Source organism: Microtus oregoni, unplaced genomic scaffold, assembly GCF_018167655.1.
Source record: "Microtus oregoni isolate MIOR12 unplaced genomic scaffold, Mior012 000014F_ref0000157, whole genome shotgun sequence".
NCBI classification, from domain to species: domain Eukaryota; kingdom Metazoa; phylum Chordata; class Mammalia; order Rodentia; family Cricetidae; genus Microtus; species Microtus oregoni.
Window position 1 is genome coordinate 33,151,122 of NW_024543073.1, and position 24,080 is coordinate 33,175,201.

General features: G+C 41.5%; 1 protein-coding gene across 1 annotated transcript; it reads right to left on the reverse strand.

Annotated features, from left to right (window-relative positions):
• Positions 1-22,052: 22,052 nt before the first annotated feature.
• On the reverse strand, positions 22,053-23,207 carry LOC121455788 (cytochrome c, somatic-like). Its single transcript, XM_041663473.1, has one exon. It carries the CDS (start codon positions 23,140-23,142, stop codon positions 22,825-22,827), a length of 318 nt encoding a protein of 105 aa, XP_041519407.1. The 5' UTR covers positions 23,143-23,207; the 3' UTR covers positions 22,053-22,824.
• Positions 23,208-24,080: the final 873 nt, after the last annotated feature.

A 24,080-nucleotide genomic window follows, 5' to 3' on the forward strand; every position in this document is an offset into this window, starting at 1 on the left:
AAGAAATTGATACTCGGAAAAAATCACAGGAATTTGTAGTGTAATATCTGTTTAATTTTGTCTCTGTGGATTTTTTCACAATTTAGCAGGGGGGTAAGTTTGCAAGAGAAGACTGGAGTAGGTCTTCCCTCAAATGTGCTTCTCAGGAAAGACCTTAATGGACCAGGGAGCAGAGGGCAGAGTGGGATGGGAGGAGACCTGTTTCTCCCGGTTTCATTCAGACTACTTCCGCCAGTGCGCTTGTGGAACACACGCGCCTGGTCCAGATCAAGTTTGGATGTTAAATTCATTTTGAAGACCAGCTAGAAAAACTCAATGCTAAGAAAGTCTACTGAAAACTTTACTCTGAATTTCAAATTATCTTTCAAAAATTTGACCTTTCCTTTCTTTTTACATTTTAACTCCTGAAAGAAATGTATTCAAAACAAAAAGTATAATCGTCAACCATATAATTACATAGTAGTATTTCAGTGTTTTGAGAGGAGGAGAGGAACTCCTGCAATGGAAGTGATGCGTGAGTTGTTTCTCTTTATCTGTGCACTGCATTAACACCTCACGCACGCACAACTGCTAGGACCTCAAGCTCTGTACAACTGGAGAGTTCTGCAAGTTTCACCACATTTCCTTCTCCCCACTTTGGCGTCCATTTCCTCCGCATTCCCAGTACCATCTTGGTAATCCCCTCCCACTCCCTACTGCAGGAAACCTGCGAAAGAGCACAAGGAACATCCACAGCCTGAGGTCCTTCATCCACAGCTAAGACAGGCTGCTTCACCTTGCTTGCCATTCTCAACGGCACAGGCTCTTTCTTCCCTGACCAGGTCCCTTCCTCCTTCTTCAACTCCACTGAGACTCAGCTTCCCAAATGTGATACATTTGTCAATGGGCAGACATATACCAGTAGCCATGACATAAGGATGGTGGCTCTAACTAGAGCGTTTGTATGCTTTCAAATGTGGGTACACTGGTTTTAATAACTGTTGCAATAAAACCAATTAATTTTGCCCTAAGTCAAAGACGGATGGATGTGTTAGAGAATGGTAAAAATTGCACAATAAATTTTAAGGAGAGAAAAAGTAAATCTTCACACACACACACCCAAAAAAAATGTTTTAAGGCCTCTAAGTTCCTCATTTTAGGTACATTATTAACCTGATAGATTTTATTTTGTTTTGCTTTGACATGTGCTCCCTCTATGTAGTCCTGGCTACCTTGGAATTTGTTAGATAGATCAGGCTGGCCTTGAACTCACAGATTTTCCTGCCACTGCTTTCCCCACGCTGGGATCAAAGGTATGTGCTACCATGACACGCTCAGCTTGACAATATGTTCACAGTTCAGTGATCTCGAATATAAAGAGTCACAGGTGACAACTACACAGACGCCCATTTAAACAGTAGGAAAGCACACGTGACAACCAAATGGGAGACAGCATCCCTTCTTTCTTCCTTCTAATTCTAAACTCAAGGAACCTAGGAGCTCTGATTTCCGAGAAGCTAGCATGGAGCCGAAGGAAACTATTTCACTTTTAAATTAAATGTATCGTTCAGAAGATCTTCAACAAAGTAAATATTGTGGTTTCATAATAAGTTCCTCTTATGATGACTGGCTCTAAGCAGTCCTCGGGAAATGTGCCGACAGACAGACATTACATAACTAAGTTCAGGAGAGACCGTACCCGAGCTGTGGCAGCTGTGCCAATGATTGTGTGCCCCTTGCATATCCATATAGATAAAGGAATCCACCAAACAATGCCGTGCACTTACTTGTTATTGGGATTCGGATGATGCCATCCAAAGAGCTCACGGCATTCTTCATAAAACCTTAAAAGTAAACAATGGTGTTCATTCTTTTCTAGCTGGACGGGGAAAGAGTGCCTGGATGGGGTCTGGCCATCTAGACAGATGTCTAGGGAAGACAGCTGCCCACACAATGTGGTTTAAAGGAAGGCCCAAGGTCTCTCATGCTGGGAAGTATTCCTCCTTTGATTTTTCAGAACAAAAATCCTGTGTTCCTGGCCTGCATTCCCACCATCAGTCACCAGTGAGTTAGATGCAAAGTAGAGGTATTATCTCCATAAAGCCATGGTAGAAATGCCCATAGTTGGTTTGAGAGGAGAATTTGGCTTTCTCCCACTTATACAGTAAATCATATTGACAAAATTCATTTATCTGGATTGTTGGCCTGAGAAGCAAACGCTAGGATTCTAAATGTATGGAACGTAGATGACCTTGGCAGACTATGAGAGCTCAGCATGGAACGTAGATGACCTGGGCAGACTATGAGAGCTCAGCATGGAACGTAGATGACCTGGGCAGACTATGAGAGTTGAGCATGGAACGTAGATGACCTGGGCAGACTCTATGAGAGCTCAGCATGGAACGTAGATGACCTGGGCAGACTATGAGAGTTCAGCATGGAACGTAGATGACCTGGGCAGACTCTATGAGAGCTCATCATGGAACACAGATGACCTGGCAGACTCTATGAGAGCTCAGCATGGAACGCAGATGACCTGGGCAGACTCTATGAGAGTTGAGCATGGAACGCAGATGACCTGGGCAGACTCTATGAGAGCTCAGCATGGAACGTAGATGACCTGGGCAGACTCTATGAGAGCTCAGCATGGAATGTAGATGACCTGGGCAGACTCTATGAGAGCTCAGCATGGAACGTAGATGACCTGGGCAGACTCTATGAGAGCTCAGCATGGAACGTAGATGACCTGGGCAGACTATGAGAGCTCAGCATGGAACGTAGATGACCTGGGCAGACTATGAGAGCTCAGCATGGAACGTAGATGACCTGGGCAGACTCTATGAGAGCTCAGCATGGAACGTAGATGACCTGGACAGACTATGAGAGCTCAGCATGGAACGTAGATGACCTGGGCAGACTATGAGAGCTCAGCATGGAACGTAGATGACCTGGGCAGACTCTATGAGAGCTGAGCATGTGAGTGTCATAGCTTCTTGCCCCATATCAGAAGAACTAGTTGGTGCCCAACAGAGGACACCCTAAGAAATGAGCACATGGGCACTAGAATCTTAATAGTGGATATGGGTTATTAAAGCTAGCTTTGTTTACTCCTTTGTAAATTTTATAAAGCTGGCCCTAAGAACACTGGACAACATTAATGTTGGCTGATCATGAGTGCCCAGAGGCGGTCTATTACTTTTGAAATCTTCCAGGTGCCAAACAGTACCTTCCTTTTCTCTCCCCTCTCCTCCTTCTTCCCCTTCTCCTCTTCCTCTTTCTCTTCTCTGCTAATAGTCATTATATAATTGAATTGCCTCTGGCAGAATAAGTCACTTTCTCCACCCCCAAAATACAGTATCAAGGAGCCGACAGCCACAGAAGGAGCAGGGAAGGTCATTAGAAAGGCAGAGGGAAATGGGGGCTGAAGCTCAGCACAGGGAATAAACAGACTGCAGGGAGAAAACCTTCCTGGCTGTTCCATGAAGTAGAACATAGCAGTGTCCACCCAACTCTTTCTTAGACTGGCGGTGTCATAGCGGTGACTTATTGATAGGTATCGACACGTAGAGGCAGATCTGTTCGATCCGAAAGTAGAGGTACCTCTCCATAAATCACAGTAAAGAGTTGCAAAAAATGTGTGGAGCTCTCTCCACACATAGTAACAACCCCAGCTCAGCAACTGCTACATCTGGAGTTTGGAAAAATCATCAAAACAAAATCAATAACCAATGATAACCTAGAGCCCACATGAATGTACAACACATCTCAATATAGCAACTGATTATTTCTGTTGCGAGTTTCCACCTTAAAAATACATGGAAATATTTTTTTCTGTAGCAATGATCTTTTGTTCTGGCATGGGTAAATACAGATATGTTGTATAGTTTTACTTTTTTCTTTTTCACAAAGTCTTGCTATGTAGCAGTCACTAGCCTGAAACTCACTATGTAGATGAGGCTGGCTTTAAATCTGAAGCAATCCTGCTTGCCTTTGCCCCTAAGTGTTGGCATTACAAGTGTACACCATCATGCCTAGGTAAAAGCACTGTATTTTGATGAGTCAAAAAAAAAAGAAGAAAAAGGAAAAATGAAGGATAGAGGGAGAGACAAATCCTAGACTTGCTCATCTTGTTATAGTCACTACCTTTTTGTAGTGAAAATTTTCAAGGGACTTGAATATGAAAGGTGCTTAATAAATGTCAATGGAATTTTAAAAAAAAAAACCCAGAGTAGCTGGTGTGAAAGTGAATTTAGGTGATAGTCCTGTTAGGGACACAAGAGAAAGGGCAGCTAAGGAAACTTGATGCATACAGTGTGTGATTACTGTTAAGTTGGGAGCATAGACCCCAGTCCCTCGCATCTATCCTAACCCCCGGGCTTGAGATTTGTATTGGTCTGGACTCCAAATCCCAGCATGCCAGGTCCTGACCCCTCCCTGGGGGGGGGGGGGGCATCAGGACCACTCCCATAGGATTCTTAAGTGAACTCCCAAAAGAGGAACATGTGGTCTCTTTCCTCTCTCCTAGTGGTGGTCGAGTTTGCAGCTTCCCAGTTGCCCCTCAGGGCCACCCGAGAGCCCAGGAGTCCCATTAAACCTGGAAGAAATAGCACACAATTGTAAATTTAGAAATTTTATCAGAAGTTAGGAAAGTTTAAACCATGGACTGAAATTAGGGGGAGAGCATGCTCATTGAGAAAGCATCCCCATGATCAAAGCCAAGGCCAAATAGGATACAAAGCCATTTAGAAAGCTAGATTGCTCCAAGGTGGAATTTTCCAACCCCAGATCAGCCTAAAGAGAAGGCTTACTTGGATTAACAAAGCATGCAAGAATAGCAGTACAAGAGCAGGCATCATTGATCCACTTCCCAAGCCAGGGACTGAGACTTTATAGGAATAAGCAACTTGTTCAAGTCCATTTAGCTATTATGTTTCTGGTCCTGTTATAAAAATAAAGCCTCCTTAATTCCAAAGTAAACGTCTTCCCTTTTCTTGCTTTGGCTTGCTCTAAAACTTCAGTTGCTAAACCTGGGTAAATTAAACTAGGTTTGTAACTTGATATTGAGGCCTTCAAACATCTTTGTGCACCACGATCAAACTCTTCGAATCAATTGTTATGATTTCAGAGCTAGAATTAGAGACCCTTTCACAGTGGTGGCAATTCTCAAACTTACCCACACACTGGAATGATATTTGACGTTTGTTAAACACAATTGGAGAGACAATTTAAGTGATCCTAATTATGGCCTGTGCATCAGGATTTTTAAACCACCCCTAGATGATTCTGATATGTATCTGCCCTGGAAACTACTAACCGTAGCAGAAGCTGAAACACCTTAATTGTCTGTAGTGGAGATCTATGCTGGCTGTAGCTGAATGCTCAAATGTAGTAGGAAAAATACTGAAGGACTCGGGGGTTCCTTTTTCATTTCTCTCAGACAAGTGGCCCATAACGTACACTCTGCTTTTCCAGTTTAACCTCCTAGAAAATTTGCCAAAAGTAAACAGGTGAAGAATTAACCTTGCAAATCAAATGACTCCATGTTCTTGGATTCCAAGTTCTGACGGCGTGTGACCAAAGGTGAGGCTTTCGAACCGGAGCTCTCAAATTGCTCATTAGCATCCCATGCTTGGTTAAAGCTCTTACATCACCCCGCAATGGAATGCGACCCATGTAAAGAAGAAAACAAAAACATTTGCATTGCTTTCAAGATTAGTAATGGACCTGGAGAGGTGAGGTGCTTGAAACACTATGTACTTTCCCACCTAGCTGAGACCTGACTCGCATTCTAGTGACTAATCCCTGCAACCTCAGTGATACAGCGAAGGCACAGTTCGGGTTACATACTTTCTAAATGCTTTATTTGCTGGGACTAAGTCCAAGTTATAGAACTTGCTTATTGCTTAACACACACAGTTAGTATAGAAAAATGCAAGACCCTGTCCCAACACCTATTGCCAGAATCCTTGCCCAATTAACTACAAAACAAGTGCTCATTTGTTTAGTGTGGTTAGCTATCCTCACTGGAGAAATTTCTGGTGCACAGCTGTTATTCTAGCATGATTACTACCAGTACCTTCTCTCATTCCTCTGAATATCTCAGCTTAGGCAGTAAATCCATCATTCAGCTTATTCAATCTGCCTTCCCTCTCTAGACAGCACAGGTAATCTCAGAACTAAAATGTGGTACTTTTACATTCAGAACAACGCTCAACTGTTTTTAAAAAAAAATGAAGCCACTGGAATATTAATTAGTTAAATATTCTTCTTTAAAGACCCCTATTAAGACAGAAAACCCATTAGCCAAAAGTAAAAAGACCCTTCCTTTTCAGGAAAAGGTCTGACTTTTATCTATTTATCTACAGCTAGAATCTAACTATGTGACCTTGGGCAAGGTGTTTACTTTCTGGTTCAACTTTTCTTCCTTGCAAAAATAACAGCTTGAACTAAGTAGTTGCTGTCACTTTTTGGGTCTTAACTCTGTGGTCTGGATTGCCACTGTCTCTAAGCAATCTATTATTGCTTTATCCTAGCAACATTTTGCCTATTCTCCATATATACACTTTTTCTATTAAACTGAGCTCATTAACAGACAAGACAAAATCTGTTTTTATTTTATTTACCTAGTTCACTATCATAAGGATATTCTATTCATGTGGTCTTTACGTATTATTGAAGAAGATAGCATTGACTCAACAGTTTTTGAAATATTGACGAAGCCCAAGGATATTCTAGTACATCACTTTTTACACTTAAATTTTGATTTGTTTAGTCATAATTCTATTGGTAGTATTGTCTGTGCAACTTTAGAGTCATTTAAAAATACTATTTCTACCAATGAAAACATATTGTCTGTTTTTTATAATTAATTTTATTTACTTTTTACATACCAATCCCAGTTCCACCTCCCTCCTCTCCTTCTGTTTCTCCCACTCTCCCCATTCCACCCCCCATCTACTCCTCAGAGAGGGTAAGGCCTCACCTGGGAAGGGAACTAAGTCTATCCCATCACCTCATTGAGGTTGGAGAGGCTGGACCAAAACCCTTGCACACTCCCTTGCTCCTCCCCTCCCCACACCTAGGCTATCTCTCCGTAGAGAATGAGTTCCACAAAGTCAGTTCACACATTAGAATTAGATCCTGGTCCCCCTGTCAGTGACCCATATACTGTCCAAGCCAAATCATTGTCATCTGTATTCAGGGAGCCTAGTTCGGTCCTATACAATAATCAGTCCGGAGTCAATGGTCTCCCACTAGCTTGGGTCAGCTGATTGTAACTCTATCATGATCTTGACTCCTTTGTTCATATTATCATTCCTCCCTCACTCTGGAAGCTTGGCCCAGTGGTTAGTTGTGGATCTCTACATCTGCTTCCATCTGTTTCTAGATGAGGGTTCTAGCTTCTCTGGGGCTGTGGACTGTAAGCTTGTTATCCTTTGCTTTATGTCTAGTATCCACTTATGAGTACATAAAATATTTGTCTTTCTGGGTCTAGGTTACCTCACTCAGGATGATTTTTTTCCTAGTTCCAACTATTTGCCTGCAAATTCCACAACATCATTGTTTTTTAATTACTGAGTAAATAAATGTTCCACATTTTCTTTATCCATTCTTTGGTTTAGGGTCATCTAGGTCGTTTCCAGGTTCTGACTATTATGAGTAATGTTGCTATGAATGTAGTTGAGCAAATGTCCTTGTGATATATGCCCAAAAGTGGTATTACTGGGTCTTGAGGTAGATCAATTTCTAATTTTCTGACAAATCACCATACTGATTTCCAAAGTGACTGTACAAGTTTGTATTCCCACCAGCAACAGAGGAGTGTTCCCCTTACTCTGCACCCTTTCCAGCATAAGCTGTCATTAGTGTTTCTGATCTTAGCCATTCTGATAGATGTAACATCATAGTGTCTCAGAGTTGTTTTGATTTGCATTTCCCTCATGACTAAGAATGTTGAATATTTCCTTAAGTGTCTTTCAGCCATTTGAGATCCTTCTGTTGAGAATTCTCTGTTTAGATCTGTACCCCCATTTTTAATTGGATTATTTGGTAGCTTGATGTCTAGTTTCTTGAGTTCTTTACATGTTTTGTATATCAGCCCTCTGTCAGGTGTAGGGCTTGTGAAGTATGTATCTGCCAATTACACAAGTGTTGCAGGGGGGCACTTGTTTGTTCCAGCCACTGAGCTACCTTAGCCCGAAATAACCACACAGAAACTGTTTTAATTAAATCACTGCTTGGTCCATTAGTTCTAGTTTCTTATTGGCTATTTTTTGACATCTTAATTTAACCCATTTTCTATTAATCTGTGTATCGCCTTGTGGCAGTGGCTTACCAGGTAAAATTCCTAGTGTCTGTCTCTGGCATCTCTCTGACTCTGCCTCCTTTCTCTCAGCATACCATTTAGTTTTTCTCACCTACATAAGTTCTGCCCTATCAACAGGCCCAAAGCAGTTTCTTTATTAACCAATGAGAGGAACACAAAGACAGAAGGACCTTCTACACCATTTCCCCTTTTCTGTTTAAACAAAAAAGGAAGGCTTTATCTTTAACATAGTATAATTACATATAACAAAACAAGTATCAAGCAAGAACTACAGTTACAATATTTATATCTACTTTATCTTTTATCATAACTAAGGAAAACTATAATTATAACTATAAATTCTTCAATACCATCAAAGACTCCAGAAGGATATAATATTACCTAAGTAAACAGGAAGTGCATTACAAACAATTTCCAGAACTCTAGAATTGACAGAGACATCTCACTGCCTAGACAGTTACCCAGAGTTCTTCTGTATTGTTGGGACAACCGTCTTCAGCCTACAGGCCCATAGCTTCCAGCAGACTTTTCCATGAAGCAGGAACTTTCAAAGACAGGTCTGCCTATATTGGCAGTTTGTCAGTCACTTTCCTCTGTGTCCTGCAAAATGTCTCGCAGAGTCTTTCATGAAGCAGGAATTTCAGGCGCACAGCTGGGCCATATTGCCATTAAGCAAGCTGCAGCATGCTGCTCACAGACTCCATCCAAATGCTCTGTCGCTGGACCTCCTGCCTGAAAGAGTCAGATTTCATGCTGGCAGGGCCCAGAAAGCCAGCATTTTAAAAACAGCATGGCTTTTTTTCTTTTGCTAAGGCTGAGTCAGGAAAACCTCTCTCAGAGGATCTGCAGCACACCACCAGCAAACAGCAAGAAGCTGTGTTAAAATCTGTATTTTTGTGTCTAGAATTAAGCTCTTTCAGGTTTTTAAGTGGATTTGGTCCATCACATAGGCACGAATAGTTGCTGGGGGCCACTTGTTTATCCCATCCTCCCAGTTAGCTTAGCCTAAAATAACCACACATAAACTGTATTGATTAAATCACTGCTTGGCCCATTCGTTTTAGTTTCTTATTGGCTAATATCCACATCTTAATTTAACCCATTTCTATTAATCTGTCACACAAGTCCTTAAGGACAAATACAGAGTTTGAAGTTTAAGCATAAAACAAAGTGGTTGAGTTTATTCCCTGTCTTCCTCGACAGCTGTGTTTTAAGTACCCCACATATACCTGGGACTGCAGTAATCTCTAGGAACTCAGAGTCAAATGAAGCCTCCCCCAAGTAGCTCAGAATCTAGGACATCTGTATACTTTCAGTTTACCTGGCATGTCAGTAACTGTGTGAAAAGCCATATGGATTTTAGTTAACTATGAGACAGATAGTAGCTGATAATATCCAAGCACAAACACAATAGCTAAAAAGTAGAACAGTGCTCAGAAATGAGGATAAAATTCTCAGATAGTCCACTGAGTTCTAAGAAGTTTCTCCAAGAAATGTGATCAATTTTGGGCTCCACCCCAAGTTTTCAATTAAAGAATTGACCTGTTTACAAATCACTTAGGCTCTTTCTGAGGTGCTGAACAATGTCCATATTTCATAGTATACATGTCATTTCATTTATGCTAATTGCAGTGTTGAGAAAGTAGTCAAATTTCCAAATTCTACATTTTGGAAATGCTGGAGATCTCAAATTCAAACGCAGCAGCCAAGATACTTTCTGAAGGTGAGGCATGTGGTGGTTGTGTGTAGTTAGTCTCCATGAGCCCAAAGGGTGTTTTAGGAGGTGTGGCATTGGTAGAGGAACTGTGTCACTGTGGAGGGTGGGCTTTGATTTCTTCTATGCTAAAGGCAAGCCCAGTGTCTCAGTCTACTTCCTGCTGCCTGTATATCACCACATAGCAGCTACCTTTCTGGCATCATGTCTGGCTGCAGAACACCAAGTCCTGCCACAATAATAAACTAAACCACTGACATTATAAGCTACAACCTCAATTAAATGTTTTCCTTTTAATTGAGAGTTGCCATAGTCATTGTGTCTCTTCACAGTAATAGAAAGACAAAGCATTATACAGAAGACTTTATAAAATAAGTAATAGATCAGATAATTAAAATTCTTTTTAAAACATCATATTTTTGTTTTTAATTATTTGTATGTGTGGGGAGATACATACATACAATTGCAAGAACCCACAGAAGCCAGAGGTGTTATATCCCCAAAGCTGAAGTTACAGGTGTTCGTAAGCCATTTGATGGAAACCAAATCTAAGCCCTCTGTAAGAGTAACAGGCACTTTTAACATCTCTTCAGCTTCAAAATTAACTGTTGAAAATTATTGTTCTCAGATGAAGACTTGATGAAAGGCACAGAGGTCATGAGACTCAATCTAAACTCTGGTTAACATTGGTTGACTGAAGCATGTTAATAATGATTTTTTTCCTTGTGTTTATATGTATAAATTATATAATAGAGTACAATTTTTGAAGGTTGACTATAGTCCTAAAATTTTAAGTTCTTTATGTATTATGGGACTAATAACAGAGCTACTATATGTTAATGTCTGCTAGGTCAAGAATATATATGTTCCGCAACTGACAAAGGTCTGATCTCCAAAATATATAAAGAACTCAAGAAACTAGACTGTAAAAGCCTAACCAACCCAATTATAAAATGGGGCATTGAGCTGAACAGAGAATTCTCAACAGAAGAACTTCAAATGGCCAAAAGACACTTAAGGTCATGCTCAACTTCCTTAGCGATCAGGGAAATGCAAATCAAGATAACTTTAAGATACCATCTTACACCTGTCAGAATGGCGAAAATCAAAAACACCAATGATAGCCTTTGTTGGAGAGGTTGTGGAGAAAGGGGTACACTCATCCATTGCTGGTGGGAATGCAAACTTGTGCAACCACTTTGGAAAGCAGTGTGGCGGTTTCTCAGGAAATTCGGGATCAACTTACCCCTGGACCCCGCAATACCACTCTTGGGAATATACCCAAGAGAGGCCTTATCATACAACAAAAGTATATGCTCTACTATGTTCATAGCAGCATTGTTTGTGATAGCCAGAACCTGGAAACAACCTAGATGCCCTTCAATGGAAGAATGGATGAAGAAAGTATGGAATATATACATATTAGAGTATTACTCAGCAGTAAGAAACAAGGACTTCTTGAATTTTGCATACAAATGGATGGAAATAGAAAACACTATCCTGAGTGAGGTAAGCCAGACACAAAAAGAGGAACATGGGATGTACTCACTCATATTTGGTTTCTAGCCATAAACCAAGGACATTGAGCCTATAATTAGTGATCCTAGAGAAGCTAAATAAGGAGAACCCAAAGAAAAACATATAGGCATCCTCCTGAATATTAACCTTCAGCAAGCGATGAAAGGAGACAGAGACAGAGACCCACATTGGAGCACAGGACTGAATTCTCAAGGTCCAAATCAGGAGCAGAGGGAGAGAGAGCACGAGCAAGGAACTCAGGACCATGAGGGGTGCACCCACACACTGAGACAATGGGGATGTTCTACTGGGAACTCACCAAGACCAGCTGGCCTGGGTCTGGAAAAGCCTGGGATAAAACCAGACTCTCTGAACATAACGGACAATGAGGACTACTGAGAACTCAAGAACAATGGCACTGGGTTTCTGATCCTACTGCACGTACTGGCTTTGTGGGAGCCTAGGCAGTCTGGATGCTCAACTTACTAGACCTGGATGGAGGTGGGGGGTTCCTTGGACTTCCCACAGGACAGGGAACCCTGATTGCTTTTCGGGCTGAGGGGGGGGGACTTAATTAGGGGAGGGGGAGGGAAATGGGAGGCGGTGGCTGGGAAGAGACAGAAATCTTTAATAAATAAATAAATTTTAAAAAAAAGAATATATATGTTGTAATCACCAGGGAAATGATTAAAAGAAGTAACAAAGTATACACTGGTAAACTAATAAAAGAATGAAGACAAAAAAGGCATTGATCTAAAAGAAAAAAGTGATGAAATGAATGAGAGGGGAGAAGCAAGGAGGGGAGCAGAGAAAAATGTAGAGCTCAATAAAAAAAACAAAAAAAGAGTAAAAGGATGGACATAAAAGTCAGTAATTACATCAACTCCAGATGCAGTAAAATCAGTTGGATGTGGGCATTAAGCAATGGTACCTGTGGCTCCATAGTTTTCCTCTTAACATAAATCAAGGGGAAAAATGGACAGCCTACTGTGTCTTATTTACTTCCAAATCCAAACATTGATATTAGAGCTATATTAGAAAGATGTAAGCCAATTGGCAATTTACAAAATTGTAATCTCTATTATTTCATGATATAACTTCATTTACTTTTTTTTGAATCACTCAAACATACTCTTTCAAAGAAATATATTTTGCCTCACTTTAGGAAAAAAAAACAATGCAGACAGCAGACAAATGCGAACATACTGATAGACAAGTGTGCACTACTCACTAGAAGAGCTACAGAGCCCAACTTCAGGCTAAGAATGCAAAGTAAAGTTCAGTTGTTTTCTTCTAAGGAAATAACTGTGGTCATTGCCACAGTTTCAAACACAGCAAGACCCCTGTTCTGGGCTCCTGGTATCACCAATTCTGGTCAAAGACCAGCTGTGGACCAGCTCCTGACCAGCTGACATCCTCAAGGGATGTTCCTCCACCCTAACACTCTCAGCCTGTAGAGAAAGTCTTTCTTTGCCCCACACCAACATCCAAAAGTGGGGAATTCTCCAAATATAGATAGGGACTTAACTGCCATGTGGACAAAATGAATCATAATGTCCCCTGACAGTCAAACATCAATTTGTGAACCTTTTCCCTTTAAAAAAAATAATAATAAAAGCTCTCTCTTAACCTAAAGTAACTTTATGTCTTTCCCCATATAAAGAGAACAGCTGAAGCCTTTCCCAGCCTGAAATTCAGATTTTCTGGAAGATGTCCAGTTCTGGAATCATGCCATACTCTTGTCTTAATAGTCTATAAACTCTGGACTAATATTTAAAACAAACTACATCAAAGTATACTACATAAAGAATAGAGAGTGGAGAGTACAAGAAAGACTGCCATGTGTGTAAATACACATTAAAGAAATTAGGGGTAGATGTGACAGCCTTATCTCTGCACAGGTTCTTGGTGCTGCATCAGTAGGTACAATCCGTCATCTCTACTATCAATGTCAGTGGATTGAAAGGATGTTGGGCAGTCTATAGACTTATTGAGAGGGTTAGAGATGCTGATTTCAGCCTAAGAACACAAACGAGCCTTTCTGTTGTGTTCCTGTACCCTCAGGACCAAGTCCACCACGGTCATCCTGACTGAGCCTCCTTGCTCAGTGTCGGGTAGAAGCTTTCTTTCGTGGGTGGTGCACTCGGCAGCACTACAGCATCACAGAACATCCCACATTTCCTTCTGCACTCTCTTGAAGTCACTCTGAACTGACTCCTCACCCTCAGCTTCTAACTCAGGGAAGAGAGTTTTCTTCTGTCCTGAAGAGGCAGCCTTGCTGTAGCGATTGTGAGGTCTAATCTCAAAAAGTTGACTAAATTTAGAGATGGTGGTGAGCACGTGGGGGAAGCCAGAGGGGACTGATGTACAGGGAAGACTCATCTTGAGAAGAGTGGTTCCCTGAGAGAATAGAAGGGCGATAAGGCCCAGGACCTGTTTCCCTTGTTCTCTGCTTCCTGGTTTCTCATGGTGTGATCTGCCGGAATGGCCTGAGGCCTCTGAACTGTGAGGAAAGCAGAACTTTTCTCCTGGAGCTGTTCTGTCAGGTATCTGGTCGCAACAGGAATGGAATGTTCCTGGCACAGTTACGGACCCCAAGCCAGCAGTAACTGAAGTGAGCAAGTTAGAATTCATGCGAGTTGATTTTCCAACTGTGCCCCACAAGGAAAAGGATGACAGAAATATTGATGCTATAAGCAAGTCACTCAGAACACATGCTCTACAGACCTGTAGACTGCTACACCACATTCACAGATTGCTGCCTCCTGATTGCCGCCATAACAACATGTGGTGTGACATTTCAAAATCCCATAAAGCACATAGCAAATGGATAACGGATTATGTGGTAAAGCTGGTACCTATGTGATCATTAATCCACTGTCTTACTTCTTCCTGCATAAAATAATGACTCCCCCAAGGGCCAGGTTACACAGCACATATTAGGAAGTGGACAGGAAAAGCAAACATAAGTGCTAATAATGACCCAACTCTTGTGGGAGTGACTTGAGTTGTGGACTTAACTGTGTCCAGGGGTTAGATATCTCCAGTGGCTTAGCAGGTACCAAACCCTGAATTCTGCTCAAGGGAAACTCAGGTGGTTTGGCATTTGATGAGAGTGACTGCTGTGTTGGTAGACATGGTGGGCAGAGGGGAAGGATCAGGCAGTGTGGGCGGGCACCACCCAGCACCCTTGGTAGTCCAGCCAAGGTGAAGGCTGCACTTGGCCTCTTTGTTCTTGAGTTAGTTCTCTGTTACTTGTGTGCTCTCATGCTGTGAACATCCAGACTTTGAACTCTGGGGCCCACACTAGAAACCCTTTATGAACTTGGGCTTTTGGCCCTGGGGTAAGAATTACACTATTATCTTCCTTAGTTGTAAAGCATTTAGACTTTGATTGAGTCTTAGTACTGGCTTGCCTGGTTCTCCAACTTCCACGCTGACCTATTTGGTAATTTCTAGGTCCCCAGAGACAAGTGAGTCAATTTACCAAGTAAATACATTATCTGACTGACAGGCAGATACATGTGGATCATAGATACACAGACAAAGAGACAGAGAGACAGACAAACAGTCCCCTTTCTATTCTTTGCCTCTGGACAGCCTAGCCAGAACAACCACCTACCCCCAAACTGATTTTCCATTATGGAAAGAGACCAAACAACAACTGAAATGTTGGTAGTTCAAGCCTAGCTAGGGACAGTTTTATCCCCAAACATATGTGGTGGTTTCCTTCTTGAATTTAGTTGAGGCTCTGTCTGGTTTCTCAGCTTCCGGTGACTCAGGAAGATGTCTATTTGCTACTGACCACTTAGTTGAGTTACAGCTAATTTCAGGAGCTACTCCAAAGTGATAGGAAACCCTCATGACGTTAGTACCCTCAGAAAAGTTGGTCGTGAATAAACATCTCATAGATGTCTCATCTGTCTTTTCAAGATTGCTACATGACAGGTGAGAAACACTTGTGTGTTAACATGTCTGAAACACAGTTCTTGATTCCTCACTGATCCTCTTTGTTCCTCTTAGCTCATGACATCTCTGTAGTGTGTTGCTCAGACCCCAAATTATGGTCTTTTCTCTCTTACAGGCTTTCCTCTACCCATCTGCAAATGGGAGTGCTTTCTAATCTCTTTTCAAAGCGTGACTAAGACCCATGCACGGTCCACTTTCTACACTCTTGCTCTCCTCAGGGTAGAGCCTTCTCTTAGCTGGACCATTACCTTGGACTTATAACCAGTTTCTTGTTTTAATGCTTTCTCCTGTATGACCTATTCATCACACCATAACCAAAATGATATTTACAATTGGAAATAGGGGGCGCGAACAAAGTCTCACTATATAGACCAGGTTGGCCTCAAACTCACAGCCATCTGACTGTTTCTGCCACCTGGGTGCTGGGATTAAAGGATGAGGGCCACACTTACCAGTGGTCTTCTACAAATTTGGCCAGATTGTATCACCAACATCATAGGCTACAGATTTGCTTTCTCAGAAAATTCATACATTGAAACTCGAAGCCCAGTGTGACTGTATTTGGAAATATAGAAATAATTAAGGCAGATGTAGGTATCTGGATAGAACCCTAGTCCCATAAACACAGTGTCCTCTCTAGAAAACAGAACCAGGCACCCCAGGCAGCTTGTTCTGTCCTTGCACTCCCACTGAGAACACGAGAAGGAACTCTGCAAATCAAGAACATGAACCTCACCAGAACTGGCTCGTGCTCTCATAACTATGGTAATGGGAAAATAATCTTTCTCTGTTTTAGTTACACAGTATTTGCTGGGGTAGCCCAAGCTGAGTCATGACACTCCCCCATGACATAGAATGCACTCAGAATTCTAAAGGGCCCCACATGGTTCTAACATGCCCGTGAGCATCCTTTCCCTCATGTAATTGACACAGCACCCTGGCTCTACTGGTACCTCCTAAAGCCCCACTCACAGCTCCTTCCAGCTAGGGCCAAAACAACTTAAAAAGGAGAAGTTGATTTGTGCTCACAGTTCAAGGGTCCCATCCCCTGTGACAGGGAACAAGGGAGCAGGAGCATAAGGCAGCTGATCTCTCTGAAGCTTCCGTTGAGGGTCACTCTTCCTCCTCAGCTAAGTGTCTCCCAGGCACGCTCAGAGGCTGGTCTCCTGGGGATTTTCAGTGCCACCCAGTTGGCAATTGGTACCAACCACCACAGCCATACATGGCTTTCACTTCATGTCTGCCTCTCCACTCTCCACATTCCGGCCCAACCTCTACTCTGGTCTTTCTAGTAAGTCCTCTCTCGACAAAGAGATTCTCTTTGTCTGAGCAATCACACCCATCCCTCCACAGCCCATCACTCCCTCTGCTCTCTCACTCATTTTCGTCATGATGCTATTTAAATTGAATATTAGAATAATAATAATAAACTTTCTAGAAAAATCAATGTGATTAGTCAAACGATGTGTTAAAATACAAAACTATAAGGTAATGGAGATCATGAGACAGACACATGCACACATATACACACAGAGAGAGAAAGAGAGAGAGAGAGAGAACTCAGTTTACTCTGTTAGAAACACCTGCTAAAGGGCTCTTAGTGGGCTATAAAACATATATGCTCATGAAATCAGGAGGGAGGACTATTTCGGGGAGGAAGTGGATTAGCAAGAAGAAAAATTAGGGAGGGAAGGAGAGCACCCAAATGACAATGAAGTGTAATTATGGTTTTTATGGAAATGTAACAATGAAGGCCAGGTGTGATGGTGATCGCAGCACCCACTAACCTGAGGCAGGAGAATTGACATGAGTCTGAAGCCAACCTGAACACAATGAAACTCTCTACTTTGTATGCTGACTGACAAAAGTTATTCATTTTAAAAGAAAATAGGCAAAGGAGATGCTCAAATACAGTTACTTAAATTTTTTTTTCCAGTGTATTGTAGCTTCTAACCATCAACCTCACCCCAAGAATTTTTATTACTGACAATAAAGCATTACTTTAGTTTTATGGAAAACAGGGTGTACTTGTTACCCTTGGGGCGGGGGGGATGTACCTGTGACCCTCTGGGTTTGCAGTGTAATAAAGATTGGCAGCTGGAGACAAAGAAAACCCAGCTGGAGATGGCTCTTATCTGGTAAATCCTCCCACCTCCACTCCCCGCGCCCACGCAAGCACGCACACACACGGATTCAAGGCCACAGGGGATGACCTGCTTCCACTCACAGCTTGGCCAAGAATGGGTAGCTTGCAGCAACTAGGAAGACAGGTTTAAATTGGCACTGTCCTCTCCCTGCTTTGACCTTGTGACTGGAGTATCCTGCTTTGGGATTTGGGTCAGTCAATCAGCAGGTATTTATCCAGTGCTTTCTTTGGACCCAGAATACTGTTAACTCAGCAGGATGCCACAGGCAAAGGCAGAGGGTCAGAGGCAGGCACCTGTTAGAAAAGCAAACAGTCAAGTTCAGGATTAAGTGCCGTGTTGACTTCCTCTTCTCTCCACTCTATAGCCATCTCCTTGTTGCTCTGTGCCTGGCTCTCTGTAACAGCCACCTCCACAACAACGTGGTGGTCTTCAGTCTCCAGCCAGGTGTCCTTACCGTCCACTTTTGTTTCCTGACCGCATCTATTTTTCCTCCTTTTCAGTTCCTCACATTTTCTTGGCAAAACTCACCAATGGCTTTCCTCCTGTGAAATCCTTTCAGTCCATTCTGCTGTGTTTCTGCCATGGGTGACTTCGTTCTTGGAGTTCTTGCCACCATCTTTTTTCCAAAGACAATGACTTCTCAGAGAACTCCCCGCCTTGTCCATCGGGGCCTGCTTCTCAGGTGTTGGTGTTTTTCCTTTTCTGCAGTCTGGTATTGCCTTGAGAACCTGCTCTGGTAACCTCCCAGTCTATGTAGTCTTCTCTTCCCTTCAGAGAACCTTCATTTATTACAAAGTCCTAGCTCACCTGAGCCCAACCTGCCTAAGAGAAGCTCATCTTTCACTTGAGCCCTCTTCAGTCTATTTTCGTTGTTTGTTGCAAATATCATTGGTTTTTATGGCAAGTGGCTAGGTAGTTTCTTACTTTGATTTTTCTCTGTTGTTTGGTTGGTTTTTGAGATAGGTTTTGTTATATAGCCCAGGCTGTCCTTAAACAATCTTCATGCCTCAGCGCCTTGCATGCTGGAATACAGACACAAACCACCACACCCAGCCCTCCCATATTAATCGTGTCTGTGCCTTCCCTCTGTTAAGTTAGACTTGTGTCAACCCTTTCTCCTGTTAATGCTTACTCACCATCAAGCTTGACAACTGCAAATCCCTTAAGGCATCTCTGGCCCAGCTAAGTTTAAATAACTGTTGCTGGTACCCTTTAAAACCTTGCAAGACTGTTTACAACAGTATGTGTACACTGAATTATAATATATATATGTACACATATGTATTATATATGTTTAGATAATTGAAAGAGCCTTAAGGCAAGGCGTCTGGGATTTTTGAGGGACCACAAGACTCTCAGTAAGGCTGGGGCATTAGGGGAACAAAGGGACAGTGACAAATAGTACTACTATAAATATCAAAAAGTCCCGAGCTTTATTCCCAGCACCACATAAATGAGAAACATGCCTATAATCTCTGAACTCAGGCAGTAGATGGAGAAAGATCAAGAAGTCAAGGTCATTCTCAGACTTCAAGACCAGCTTGGGCTACAGGAGACCCTGTCTTAAACAACTCAAAACCATGGAAGTCAGGAGTCAGGTGGGATTCCAATCAAGAGGAACCTAAATACATAGTATGATAAAGGTGTGTGTGTGTGTGTGTGCTTGTGCCTGTGTGTGTGTGTAAAAGTCCTAACTATGATAGCAAACCTGAAGCGTTTGTAAAGTTGGCAGTGACAAAGTCTTATTTGAGCTTTAAAATGAGCTTGCAAAGCTAAAAAGCAATGGTCACTTGGCGTGGGGTAGGAGAATACACGAGGGAAGACAGAGTAAAGCAATGGTCACTTGGCGTGGGGTAGGAGAATACACGAGGGAAGACAGAGTAAAGCAATGGTCACTTGGCGTGGGGTAGGAGAATACACGAGGGAAGACAGAGTAAAGTTTTTGACACATTCTTTCTTACAATCAAACAAATCAGACAATTCTGCTTTATTAAATTAATAATCTGTTTCAGGATGTGGCATGGTCATTACTGACTGCATCCTGTGACCATCTGGTGGCCAGAATGACCAGCCAAGCCCCATGCCTTCATGCACACACACAAATAACTTTTACAAAATTCATTGGCATGCTCTACAAAGTCTGCTGTGTTCTTTGAACTCTCCTGACCTTGGGGAGCTGGTTTGCCTACAGAAAACCTTTCAGCCGATTGTAGTTGGCCTCTTCTTAAAGCTCACATGCTCTCTCATATTAGAAATATTATTTGTACATTTCTATTTCCTTTGCTGACTCTAAACGCTACAATTTTCTCATGGAGCAAAGAGAAATGAAGATCAATGAAACAGAAAAATAGCGCTCAGATTGGAAATAAGCCTTCTGATAGAACAGTTACCATCCTGTATATCAGAAATGATTGGGGCCAAGATGCCTCCTCCAGCCCTCCATGGACACCAAAACCACAGGTGCTCAAGTGGCTTGTATAAAACGGTTTAGTACTTGTATGTAACCTATACACATTCTCCTATGGACTTTGAATTCTCTTTAGATTACTTGTAATGCCCATCACAATGCATTAATTTAAATCAAGAAGTCTGTTCATGTTATGCATACATATGTTTAAATTTTTTTGATTAGAAGTTGGTTGAATTAATAGGTGTTAAACATAGAAAATGGAATTAATTGCATATGGGTGAGAAAAACTAAAAATACTCATTTGTGGACTAGAAATACATCTCTGTAAGCTATAGGAAGACACAAATAAGTAACTATATACAGAAAACTTCCATGTAATCATTGTGCCTTAGAGGATAAGTAAGTAGAAATTCAACAAAGCAAATATCCAAGGGTTCTACCCACACCACCTGTATACTCACTAAAGCAAATATCCAAGGGTTCTACCCACACCACCTGTATACTCACTAAAGCAAATATCCAAGGGTTCTACCCACACCACCTGTATACTCACTAAAGCAAATATCCAAGGGTTCTAACCACTCTACCTATATCTCACTAAAGCAAATATCCAAGGGTTCTACCCACACCACCTGTATACTCACTAAAGTAGAAAATGGTCCCAAAACAAAAGTGTAAAAAACATAGACTTGTAATTGTACATGGTTTATTTGTTTCTTTTGAAACTTAATGGCTTGGCCAGTGATTTAAATGGCTTTTCTGGTGTAGTTAAGAACCAACTCTTGATTTCCTCAGCTGCCAGTAAGATGGGGAAACTTAAGAGGGTTGATGTAACATAACAAATATGGGGTAGATAAGTCCACTGATAGAGTGTGTGTGTGCATGTGGGGGGGGTGCATGTGTGTGTGAGTGCATGTGTGTGTGTGTATGTGTGTGTGTATAGTTGATGTAACATAACAAATATGGGGCAGATCAGTCCAATGATTGTGTGTGTACATGTGTGTGGGGGGGTGTGCCGTGTGTGGTATGTGTGTATATGTGCACATGTGTGTGCATGTAGAGTTTTGAGAGATTACAAGCTATTAGGGAATATATAAGCTACAATTGTCTTCACTGTTAGTAATACTTTAATGGGTTTCACTAGGCATCAAATCACCTACTACTAAAAATGTGACTTTGGAGAAACAGCTGTGAGTGCCAGCTTTCAGGTACGCTATAGGCCTAGTTGCAGGGAAATAGCTTTAAAGTCAGTTATGTAATGATCGTTCCTTAAATATTTATTGAGACCTAATTCTGCTCTTAGTTTCCATACTAAATGTTATGGATGACTGAGCTAGCACCATCCAAAGTTCCGATTTATCAAGCCATTGGGTGGAGAATTCTGTTCATAATTTAGTAATTTAAGCCCCATATACACAGTTACATATGTACACAGAAATAGAAAATTCTCTTTTTAAAATAATCATACAAAAGAGATAGAAGTAAAACTTTATGTATTACTAGTTTTGTGGAGTGAAAGCCATGTGAAACAATACACTATTTTTCAAACGGATGATTAAAATGGCATGTTGTAAATCTAAATAAAAGAGAGAATCGGCTCCATATCAGGCCTCTTGTCCCTTCCAGCACAAGCCTTAGCTCCAACACTGAATATTCTGGTGCTCTTTAGTCCTCAAACTGTATATTTTATATTTGTTTTTGTTCTGCTTGCTCTTTTTCACTGGAGGCCTAAATAAAAGTTGCCACCCATAACCATGTAACAGAGAGCTGACTGTGAATAGTATGGACTTTTGAAACCTCAAAGCCCAGCTGCATTGATACACCTCCTCCAACAAGGCCACCAACTTGGAACCCATCTATATAAATATATGAGGAAAGGACGTTCTCAATTAAATCATCACAATCTGACTGGGTGGAAAGTGTTTGTCTGTTTTTTTATAATTAGTATAGACAATATTGGCAAGATGTTCTTAAGTCTTTTTTTTTTTCTGTTGCAAACTTCTTTATTTTAATCCTTCCGTAAAAAAGTTGGCAAAGAATACCACCAGCAATCACACAGGTATAGAAGTTCCAGTTCTGTTTTGTTTCCAAAAGGGTGTTTAAGGACAATTCTGAATTGCAATTTAGTCTTAGATAAGAATTAAAAAGGTCTAAGTTGCTGGTTTCTGAAGGCATTTTAACATAATCGATCAACTATAACATTGCTAAATACTCTTTATTTGATATATTATACATAGACCACAGTAAGTGCCTTTCAATGGTAAAAGGCAGCATCCTTTGACCTAGGCAAGTCTAATAAAATAAGACCATTGAGTCAAGAATAGACAGTTGCCTCCTGACCTTTAGCCATTGCCTGTAACAGCAGTACCAACTTTACCACAGATGAGTCTTCTCATTTCTGAGATGGTGACAGAATTTCCCCAGTGTTTAAACATATTCATATGTCCAATTATATAAATTTAATTGTAAAACCATTTAGTAGGTTTGAGGTGACACCCCCATCTTTGTGGAAAGTAGAACTTTAATAATTAAGTCCAATCTTATCTTGAGAAAGGGAGAGCAGTGACAGTGTTTATGCAACTGGAATCGATACTTTAATAAAGATCATATCCACTTTTCTACAAGTCAGCTTTCCTTAAATCAGGACTGTCCAACAAAAAATTGTTAGCCGTTCATGATCTGAATTTTGGGGTATGAATTAAATTACGGTACACATTAAAAGTCATGAGACATTTGTTTTGTAATAAATAAGGCACTGGAATTACTCCTTAGTAGCCTTTTTAAGATAAGCTATTAGGTCCGCCCTCTCTCCCTTCTTCTTAATTCCAGCGAAGATCATTTTTGTTCCAGGGATGTACTTTTTGGGATTCTCCAAATACTCCATCAGGGTGTCCTCTCCCCAGGTGATGCCTTTGTTCTTGTTGGCATCTGTGTACGAGAATCCAGCCGCCTGACCTGTCTTCCTCTCAAACAGACCGTGGAGGTTTGGTCCAGTCTTATGCTTGCCTCCCTTTTCCACAGTGTGGCACTGGGCACACTTCTGAACAAAAATCTTCTTGCCTTTCTCAACGTCACCCATTTTTAATTCGCTCCCGGGTGATCAACCCCACCAACGCTGCTGCGACCCGAAGACGGACGTCCCGCTCTCTCTGTTCTTAAGTCTTTAACCAAACTCAAGACCCAATTTTCTAAATATCCCTTTGGTGTATTAAACTAATCCTGTTAGTAAACAGCAGTAATGAGGAGCCTCTCTGAAGTTTTTATTTCTTTTTATGTGTGTGAATACTTGGCTTGCATGTACGACTGCACTTCCCAGAGGACTCAGAAGAGATTATCAGATCTCTCCTGGAACCCAAGTCATGGAGAGTTGTGAGATAACATGCGGGTTTTGGGAATCGAGCCCAGGTCCTCTGCAGGAGCAGTTAGTGACCTTAACCACTGAGCCCTCTCTCTGGGACTAAACAACTTTAAAAACAACATTTGTACATCCTGTCTGTTTTCATTTCTTATGACTATTATAAAATCTCAAGTAGAGTAGACTCCTAAAATTCTCAGTCACTGACATTCTCCTGTCAATATTCGTACTAGTTAGCTCTCTCACTTACTCAGCAAACATCCACCGACCATGTATCTTCGTCAGTTTCTGAGCATTAAGTGCATAACAGTGGGCCAACAGCAGGGAAGATCAGAAAAGGCCCTGGATATCCAGGCCCGCACAGCACAAGGGGAGGTGACACTGTAAGAAGCATCATGTGACATATGGTGACAAGTTCTCAGAGAATAAAATAAAGCAAGGAGGATATAGAATCTTGACTAGTGAAAATGTAGTAATTACAAGTCTAGGTCCATGTCTATCTAAATTCACTGGCGGCTTCAAAGCCTGAGTATACACCGACTACTTGCAGATATTTATATTAAACGGTCATCCAATGAGTTTATATTATATTAGGAACGGATAGCTCTGTACTTGCTGTATAATCATCAAATTCACATTGGTAATGAACAATAGCAACAATA